This window comes from Egretta garzetta, unplaced genomic scaffold (assembly GCF_000687185.1).
Source record: "Egretta garzetta isolate BGI_Z169 unplaced genomic scaffold, ASM68718v1 scaffold10, whole genome shotgun sequence".
Taxonomy (NCBI): Eukaryota; Metazoa; Chordata; class Aves; order Pelecaniformes; family Ardeidae; genus Egretta; species Egretta garzetta.
Window position 1 is genome coordinate 859,001 of NW_009258268.1, and position 10,690 is coordinate 869,690.

General features: G+C 36.6%; 1 protein-coding gene across 3 annotated transcripts in view; it reads left to right on the forward strand.

Moving 5' to 3' along the window:
• The window catches only part of ATG5 (autophagy related 5), an 82,293-nt gene that overhangs the window by 52,468 nt on the left and 19,135 nt on the right, over window positions 1-10,690 (forward strand). For all 3 annotated transcript variants that reach the window (XR_004841205.1, XM_009649339.2, XM_035888793.1), the window contains one exon: window positions 5,984-6,101. Coding sequence is in view for 2 of the 3 variants with exons in the window: in XM_009649339.2 (XP_009647634.1) it covers window positions 5,984-6,101 (118 nt within the window). In the remaining variant the exon portion in view is untranslated. The remainder of the gene's footprint in view (window positions 1-5,983; window positions 6,102-10,690) is intronic.

A 10,690-nucleotide genomic window follows, 5' to 3' on the forward strand; every position in this document is an offset into this window, starting at 1 on the left:
CTACACGTCTTCTAAATGTAGATGTTAAATGGGGACTCAACCACTTTCCTGGGCAGCCCGTTCCAATGCTTGACAACCCTTTTGGTGAAGAAATTTTTCCTAATGTCCAACCTAAACCTGCCCTGGCACAACTTGAGGCCATTTCTCCTTGTCCTATTGCCCGTTCCCTGGGAGAAGAGACCGACCCCCCACCTGGCTACCCCCTCCGGTCAGGCAGTTGTAGAGGGCGATAAGGTCTCCCCTCAGCCTCCTCTTCTCCAGGCTGAACAACCCCAGTTCCCTCAGCCGCTCCTCATCAGACTTGTGCTCCAGACCCCTCACCACGTTTGTCCTTCTTTGGACACACGAATGGCATACATGCTTGCCTAGGTCTTTTGGTAAGCTTTTATTAATTGAATGACGAAATAGGAATCCCTTACGAGTATCCGTTAAGCAGCACTGATATTTTTAGCTACATGATCACTTTTACTCTGTTGTGGAGCTAATTAGGATGTGAGCATCACACTAGATTCTTCTGTCATCCTAGCATAAGCTTAAGATGTCTTGATAGGTGGAACATAAATCAATACGTCAAATATTAAATAGGCTGTATGAACAAGGAATACGCAGGAAAGTACAAAAAAGGATTGCTATAGATATTGGCTGGTTATTTATAAGGAAATATTTTGCAGCACTGAATTTAACTTATAAAACTCATTTAATCTATTTGAGTTACACTGGCCATTGCAAAAGCCAGTGGTTGGGTTTTAGTTTTGCTTTTGTTTAAGAAAGAGCATGATTGAAGATAGGAAGCTTAGAACAGCACCAACCCATGATGGGGGAAGACTTAGAGGTCTACAGACACACAATTTTGCTTATAAAGCATTTTATTACCTGCTGTGATCACCAGCTTATGCAGCCTGCAGGCATCCCAATAATGCAGAATAATGAAGGGGAGTTGGACTGAATCTGCTCTTAGATTTCTTTACTGTATAATCATCTGTTTGTTTTCTAGATGATGATAGTTACTTGAATAGCAGAGCAAACATTGTTCTTCTCCCTCCTACATCACTGATGTTCTTTGTTGCATAGACTGCCTTGCTGGTTTGGTTTGACCATCTAATGTTAGCTGTTTCCATATGTAAAAGCTCTCTCTGTGGTATTTCTCGTTCATTGGTGATTTTTTCCAGAAGCCAGTCAAATGTTTCTATTGGCCTTATTCTGTATGTATCGGGATATATGATATGAGCTTAAGAGCCAAGTGACCCCTCTTAATACATGACTACTTTCTGAATGAAAGTCAAAATATGCAGCAAGTTGAAGCAACTGTAGATAACACTATTAAAATCGTAAAACTTGGGACAAGAGGTAGGGCAAGTTCAGGAGGGCCACCTTGGGCTAGGTCCTCAGAAATTGCTTTTTCTACACACCCAGAAATAGTTCTTTCCTGTTCTGACACGAATTCTTTCTTACCTGAATTTATTGGTGATTTTCAGTCTTAACTGCCACTTCCGTTTAATCTTTTGGTCTGATAACCAGCCTGCCTAGTTTCCAGTGAGTGGAGTCTTTAAAAAAAACCAACCAAAACAAAACAAAAAAAAAAAAACCCAAACCAGAAACATTGCTCGTGCCTTTTCCACAATGAAGTACTTGGTGATTCTGGTCTAATATTAAGCAAAAAGAAACTCAAGAGACACACCCAGAAATACCAGCAGAAAAACTGCATTTCAGCACCAGTGAAAGAGCAGTATTTCAGATGGGGCTTTGCAGTATCTTGCTTTCGCACAGACAAGGTATTGTGATGGTTCTGTGACTACAGCAATTCGTCATCCTTTCAATTAGTCACTTCTTCATTGTGCATTGAGAATTGTAATTGAAAACATTTCTACAAAGCAGAAGGCATCTTAGAGAATATATGGAAAATGTACTTTTGAGTAAATATTTAATAACTTTTATATAATTAATTTTATTTGCAGGGAGTAGTTAATTTTCCTGTACTTTCCTTTTTATATGAATAACTTAAATCATTATGCAAACACTTATTTTTAAAGCTTCTTCGTTGATTTTAAATCAGTTTAAACAAAATGATAAATTTAAATTATGAGAGTGGGTTTTTTAGTGTAAAGTGGTTCATTACAAACCAGCACAGACTGTGAACTTGACAGGTTACTGAAAATATGATGGAGTATGTAGGATAGTCTTAAGTTTTACGGTTTTAGGCTGCCAGCTTATGCACATGTGGGAATTGTAAGGAATTCTCTTTTTACTTTGTGGGTTCAGTATGTATGGTAACTTTTATTTCCAAATACCTTCCTCTAGATGGAAATACTGGTAACTCTGTGATTTTTCCAGATTAAAACCCAGCAGTTCATGAGTTATGTTTTTCATTTTAAGATGCATCCTGTATAAAATATCTGGCTAATTAAATTGTGGATTTCATGCAGTGTTTGATGTTCTGTTCATTCTGAAAAGGACCAGGCAAGCTGACTACTCTCTTTTTTGGCAGGATGATAGGGAAGAAAGAGAGTTATAATTGCTAGCACAATATATAACTGTATAGCTTGTCTGTCATCCTGTGAGCCTCTATGCTGCCTTAAAGGGCCTTTTGAAACTTTCCCTCACCTATAACTCTCCTCAATGCCAGTATACCTGAATAGGTAATTTTAATCTCTCTTTTTCTCACTGTAGTGAATCTTGTTTTCAGTGCCACTTTCCTATCACTGTTTTTGTTTAAACTTTCGTTAAAAAGAGTAAAGTCTTCATTTTTTTCTGCAAAGCATAAGATTTGTAGTTCTGTGTAGTAGTACAGAAGAATGAGAAATTTCAGTTGCAATCAATAAATCTAACTTTCTAGAAAATATGTTCACTTAGAATTGAATATTTGCTTTCATAAAAATTTGATTTGATACTAAATTGTGGGCATGGTCAGTGTAAAAGGCACCGCAAAATTTGGCCAGGTGATTGTCTTCATATGCTCATATACTTGAAGGCATTTCCTCTGTAGATCTGTCGTCAGCACTTACTGATTGACTCTCACCTGTCGTATCCTGCAAATGCATCCAGCATCTTTTGAACAGCTCACAGCTAGGTTGGGGCTAGACTGTAAAATAAAATAACTTTAAAAGCGCTATGTTCTGTTGAAGCTGTGATAATCTTAGTAAGAAAAAATGGATGGATACTGTATAAATACATGCTTTTGGCCTGATCTAGATTATTTAAAATCATTGTCAGTTAACAGTTATACAGTGATGTCTTTGTGGGTTAAATTGCAGGTAGTACTGTTTTGCATGATTGATTAAGCAAATATTGTACAAAACACAACATTATGTAAGCAATTACTCATGTTGGTTATTCCTTCATGTGTTGTAAATACTGGAGTAGAAAGCTGTAGTCAAGTTGGACTTATATTACTAGCTACCACACTTCAAACGGAGTGATGGTAAGATTTTTCCAAAATGATTTATGTTCCTGTATGACTAAGATACTTTCAAAAGTGATCCTATAAACATTCTAGATTGTAGGATAGGACTTTTCTTTTGACTCTTCTAATGCATAAAGCATCAGCTGCATGGGAGGGAAGAAATGTAACCATGTTGGGGTAATATTCTGCCTGTAGGATTATATTTGCAAACCGCAATCTTTGTATAAACAACGTGCAGTTACTTTTATCATCTTAACATTGATGGAGACCAGTGATTTTTATTTACATTACCCCATCTGTATTGCTCAACACTTAAAATATAAAATTAAACTCATTTTCTATGATGTTTCATGATAGCAGCTGAGGAGGATATTGCTTTGCAGCAGTCAGCAACTGTGGGAGATTTTGGCCTTTCTCTCTTGGCATTAAATTATGATAACTAGGGAAAAATTGATTGTAATTTATTAATAAGTGATGAGAAACTGCAGCATACACTTAAGAAATTCTTATCTTAGAAGTTTATTAATGGTAACCACCTTTGCCTGCATCCTCCTTCTGGTGTTTATTTCTACTTCAGATGGTAAGCACTTCGGAGCTGTGATTAGACTTCAGTGAATAATTGATTATTCTTTTAAAATCAGCCTGATAGAAAATTGTTTTGGCTATAACAATGTTTTAGGGGAGTTGTCTTTTTTGTTTTCTCTTTTTTTTTTTTTTTAATGTTTTGGAGGTACACTTCTTCAATATAATGTGCCAGAGTTCACTTCTCCAGTGTGGATCTGTCTGGAGCGGATCCTGCTGGCTGTGTGCCTCCCATCATTTTTCAACTGTTCAGACATTTCATTAGCGCTGTTTGTATCCACATTCTGCTACCCTGAGGACATAGAGAATTGACTACAGCAGCTAGTCAGCTCCTTCTGATCAGTCTTCATAAGAAAAATTGGAAAAAGACTATTTTTCTCTTTGGGGACTGTTGGAAAGAAGTAACAAGTAGCCATGTGTCAACAGTTCTGGACTGTACTGCCCTGGAATTACTTTGAGGTAGCTTACCAATGATGAGAAGACTCCTTGCCCTGCTGTTTCAGAGGTGAATGACGGACAAGTTGTCATGGTTAGCCTGCTGCTTGAGGCTTTTCATGTAGGTAGGTGACAGAGACCACATCATAACTGCCTTTCAAAATTAATTTTTAACTTTCTAATTTTTTTACTATACTTGGGTGTTTTTTTTCCCCCAAAACCTCCACCGGGAGATAAAATACTTCTTGATGTTGAGTTGCATTGCTTTGTTTCTATTTTTTAATTACCATAGTAGGACAGGAACCACTTTGAGTGGTAGGAGACTAAGTTTGGAAGGGGCAGTGGCTTGTATTGCTTTTTCCAGTTAAGATAGTATGTGATGAGTGTGTAATTTACTGGGGCCCAGTCACCCATAATGCAGGCCACATCAGCTGCTTTCTGGAGTTAGCTGCTAGCAGGAATTTGTCAGCAACAATTTAGAGCTTGATTAAAATTTTGGGGTTGTTTGAATATGAGGTTTTTAACTTCTGTTTTATGGCTCTGGTACCCAGTTTGGTGAGAGAGGTCAGGTTGTCAGGGAAAAACCTACTTTTCCTGTTTTTTCAATATCAGATGCTTGCTGACCCTGGGGTTGCTTATACAGAGAGGGGGATTACCTGACCACAGTTCTTCAGTAAGTGCATCTGTAGGTCCCATAAGCTACTTTGCTTCTTCTGCAGCGTTAGGAGTTTTATTGCCTGTGCCGTGGACAGTGACTGGAAGTAGTTACTGCCAGTCAATTTGCTTTTTTTGTCTCCAAATAAATGATTATGATGTGCAAGATCTAGCAGGACCCATAGCTGAAAACATTCTGAATTCCTGTTCATATCTGTAGCAGAAGCGGGGCATATGTGATCTTTACATCTGACTAATTCCTTAAGTAGGCAGAAGACTTTAGGTTGCCTGTCAAAGCACAACACTTTTTTCTTAATTGTACTCTGTTTCTTGTGGCTGAAATAGTTTTGAATTTTTCAACATAAAATCTACTGGAAAAAAATTTACCTGGCTTGAGCTATAAGGGTACTTGTTTGCCATTGAAAGTGCTTAGTGTTTCTAAAAGGAGGAAGATAGACTATTGCAGAAGGTATTGGATATTTGTTACAGTATTACTCTGACTTGGCAAAACATGTAGGCCTATGTTAAGCTCCTAAGTTTGTGCTCATTGCTTGTTTTACTTAAGGATACATTGAAATGTTGTGTTCAGGCAGATCCTATTCTCATAACAGAAGGGGGGTTTGTTTAAATTGAAAACAACCAAAAAAAAAGACACTTATATCCATACATCTGTTTATGAATTATCTTCATGGTTTTCTGGAGTGTGAACTTATTTTCAATTGTTATCAAAAATTCCCCTGCATTTCATGATATGAATGGAATGCAAGGGGGAGAAAAAAAAAGAATAGAAATGCCAGACATTTCTTCTACAACCTCTTGTTCTGTCCTATCTTCTGCCTGTCTCAAATAGTAATACTACATATTTGCATGGTCCTTAAACTGTTGTTTTTGCTAATTTTTTTATTAAAATAGGCAACAACAGAGAGACCTTTTATACAGAAGCTATTTCGACCAATTGCTTCAGGAGGACAGTTGCATACTTTGGGAGATCTGCTAAAAGATGTGTGTCCTAGTGCTATCACCCCTGAAGGTACTGTAGAAATAACTTTTGTCCAATAAGATAATTTTTTCTGTTGTTCTGTTGTTTGTTTGGTTTTTTTTAATATGGGGATTTTGGAGGTATGTCTCAGTACCAGAGTTTCAGATTTTACTCCTTCCTGGCCCTTTAGTGTGCTATTATACATCACCTGCAGTGTTTGGAGAGGATAAGAGTGAGTCCCTAGGCACTCCTGAAAAATTAGTCTCTGGAAATTTTATTTTAAAGTTCATGTACTCCTTTGCCATCATGCTGTTCTTAATAAAAACATTCATGTGTTATTTTCTGCAGCTTAAAGCAATGTCAACAGAAGTTTTATTTTGTTAGCTTTAATTTTATATAGCTTAAGCTTTTCATGTGTAAAACTTGAAAATTCATAGAAATTGAAAGTGTTTTCAGAATATTCTTTTTCCCCATTGAAGCCCAGCCTTTAAAAATGTACCGGAAAAGAAAGAGATTGTTGTATGTTTAGGTATGGTTACTGGGTAGTATTGTGTGACGAGATGCCAATGTAGCATTATATTGTTTCGTACAGTAGCATTTGTTGATCAGCATTTATTCAGCAAAATAAGCATTTCTGGTTGTTATTTTAGCATCAAAGATTGCAACTATTGGAACTCTTGATACACTTCTTAGGTGGGATAAATGTAAAAGTTATGTACTCTGCAAATTAGGATCAAAGTTACATAATGTGAAATGTTTTTCATCTTGTTCTTGCTGTTGTCTTACCAGTACCTGTAAATGGGTAACCTTTTTTCAGTCAATAAATCACAGTTTATTTTGAGAACTGTCTGATATTCTAGAGAAGATCTTGGCACAGAATTTACTGGTGCAGTATTGGCACCTTTTGACAGTAAAGTACTAAACTTGAAATCAGTGTAAAAATCTTTAAGATGTTGTACACAAAAGCTGTGTAACTCAGGATCAAACAGTTGGATTTCTCTATGGTGATCTTTGAAATCAGCTCAAATCTCAAAGTATCGTTTTTAGCCCTGTTTAATACTTGCTAGCACATGGAAACAATTTCCAAAAATAACAAAAGGTAAGAAAAATATGGAATGTTGCTAGCCATGTGTCCATTTTTCCTAAAGCTCCTATAAATTTTAGAGCATTATTTTAGGTAATGCTTTTGACTAACTGTCCAAAAGATAAAGCAAGATATAAAAGATACTTGAATGTTAGCACAAGCAAGTTTAACCATCTCCAAGTATTTAAGTGTGAGGATCCTACAGACACTAGTACAAAGGTACAAAGTGAATTTAAAAAAAAAAAAAAAAGAGTAAGAAGGATGATGCATTTTGACTTGGAAGGCAGTCAAGAGCACAAATTAAATGAAAGAAACTCAAAAAGCATTTATGCAAGAGTTGTTCCAGGATATAATGGATGATAATTTTTATGTGGATTTGCTAAAGCTGCAGATGGGGAATGTGCTGGTTACTGCCTTTATTAAAAGCGTGAAGGTAATGTAATTTTATCTGAGTACCAGTGACTTGATGCTTCCCGTTAGTAGGCCTTCTTTTCACATGTTGACAAGTGCACCAACCTTTAATAGCAGAATAGAAATGTGCTATGCTAATTGCTTGCTTCATTTTTGTTAAAGGCTAAAAAAACCCCCAAACTATACTGTTTACTCAATGGGGCAAAAAATGGTGATTACTTGGAAGAAAAGAAACCAAAATAAGTACTATCCTTAAACTTAAGAGGAGGGATTGAAATTTGGTGGAAGGGTTTCCTTGTATTGGAATATACTTGTCTGTTCCTGTATAAATGTGCTTAAATTTGGCCTAGTTTTGATCCTTAAAATTCTACTGAGCAACTTGAAAACTTAGAGTTTAGTAACTTTGATCCCTTATACGGGTGTGAGCTATCTGGGATTCAGTAGAATTTCTCCTGTAATGCAGCTTTGTATTGTTGCGTTGTTCGGTTGTTCCTTTTGTATTCCAAGCGTTCTCCTCCTCTTCTGGTAGGTAACAGAAGGAAAACTACCTGAGCTAAATGCAGAAAATAATGTGAACTCTTGAGGAGATATGGGGGTAGACTGATACATAGAGCCAGTGGAAGGGGAGGCAGACTGACTGAACAAGTCATTTGGAAGCAAATGGCAGATCTGGGAGTCATTAAATATGATGGGGAGACCGTCTATAAACAATGTGGCAGGATGAAAGAGATTGGGGCAAAAGCCAAAACCTGACATAATAACGGTGAACACCTGGACAAAGTGGGATAGGATAGGGATAGAGATAATTCTCCCTTCCCAGCAAGTGGACTAGACTCCTGAGGCTACAGAACCTCAGCACGTCTGCTGCTGAAGTCCCCATGAAACCCACTCAGTCTACTCATTTTCTCTCTGATTCTGGGTCAGTGAGAGTTTATCATGCTTCCTCTGTCAATAGATGCTCCATCAGCTCAAAATGCAGAGGAGACTGTAGAGCTGAGTGTTTCTATCTATTTTATGGGCATATGAGAATTTGCAAGCATTTTTTTTTAAACCTGGGAAACTATGCATAAAGGTTTTTCTTCTAAAGTAGCTATATCCATTTGAAGCTTACTTGAAATTTAGGAGGTGTCAGAGTTGTAGACTGCCAGTACAATAATAATTTCCATACACATGCACAGTGATCATTATACAGCTTATAATCACCCTCCATGTCTGATCTCCCTCTTTTTTTTTTTTTTTTTTTTTTTTTTCCCCTCTGAGACTTTTGTCTTCCTGTACGGGCTGGGCATGTTTTAGTGTCAGGGCTGTGTAGTGAAAAAACATTGTTGAAAATCATTGTCCTGATTGTTGAAATGATGGACTGGGAATTAATGTACTTGAGGAAGTATTATAATTTAGGCAGCTGAATACTGCCTTTGGGAATCAAATTCAGTTCTTTCTCCCCTAGGGAGTTCATTCATATGTGGTACGAGGCAAGCTGAGTGTTACAAACCCACCCATTTTTTAGAGAGGAGCACCAGAAAAATCTGATGATCAGCATGAGTGTTCTGCTGAACAGCTTGCTTGTACTTGGAATCAGTGAGAGCTCTGGGGCTTTGAGCGTGCAAACACCAGGCCCTCTCTGAAGTCAAGTTCTAGGCCTCTCATCACTCTTCTTCACTCCCACCCTCCAAAAAATGGATACTTCTGGCCATAATGTCTCATTGACTTCAGTATGTGATCTATAAAATTAAGATAATACAGCCTCTTTCCACAGGAAAATCTTGAAACAGTTTTTGAAGGCAAAATAGCTTGTGGTCGAGACAGTTTACATGTCATAATATTAAAAATTGACCTCTTTGGACTTTTTTTGGTATCTTCTGATTTTTGTGCTTGTAAACTTAATGTCTTGTCTTGATGTACAATTTATATTTATTCTGGTCAAGGCATTAAAATAACGTTGTAACAAAATAGAACACATTATCAAAGGTATATGAGAAAATGATGGCAAACAGTTTTCCATGTCTAGATTTTCAGACTTTATTCAGTGTTATCAAAGTTTAGATCTACTTAATTTTTCTGAAAAAAAGGAAAGAAAAGTAGTATCTCATCAAAGATATGCTTAAAGACATAATAGATATTGGTCAAGTGAGTTGTTTTCAACCTTTTTCACTCTTGTTTTCAAAAAGTAGTTTAGATATTTTTCCAAGACTGTTTTTTAACCCCCCTCTTTAGTGAATTAATGCATCGGTGACATTAGCTGCATCTTTTTGTCAGTGCAACACAATCAATATGACCTTCTCTTTCTTTCTGTTTTTTTCCATCTGTCGAAATTTTTTTTTTTTCCTTTTTCCTCTATGGTTTTCTCTTTTCCAATGACTTTTCATTCAACTGGAAGCTTCATGGTAATTGTGGTGATTGCTTGTCTATGGTGACATCCGTAATTGAGCTTTGTGCCGTGGGAACACAGAGAATATATGATTTTCAGACTCAGTATTTGTAGCCATACATGTGAGCTGTTCCTGCTGCCAGATACTTAGGGACCACCACAAGAAGAGGGAGGGAAGGGTTTCAAGAACCACCCACAGTGTCTATATGCCTTTGCTTTAGTAAACATGGATATAATTAAGTCTCTCTTTTAACTGTGCTGAGAAAAAAATATTTCAATGAAAAAATGTATTTATATATGTGGATTGAATATATAAATTGATTACCAACTGTTGAAAATGTTGAAAACACAATGTAAAGAACATTGTCAGAAGTAGAACAGGTTGAATAGTGACATTAAAAATCTGGTAGTGAAAATGGTCTTTGTAAAATACTGTTTTTTAAAAATTTAAAATAATTTTAAAAATTACTTTGGACTGTTACAGACTGTGGGTAACTAGTTACACTGTTTCATTTAAATTAGCTTATGAAACTATTTAATCAAGGCTTTTATTGTTTGTTGAAGTGCTCAAAAAAATAAAAGCTTGAGCAGTTATTATCCCAATCCATCCTTCCCTGTCTCTCCTCAAATGGGTCCTTTATTTGGTTACATATATGTTATCCTGCTTAACGAATGCTGTACAGTGCTCACCTTTCTGGACTGCTAAATAGTTTCATCTCCTTAAACTGTTTGTCAGAGGAAAACTGGTGGATAAAAGTTAAAGGCTTTTTGTCACGT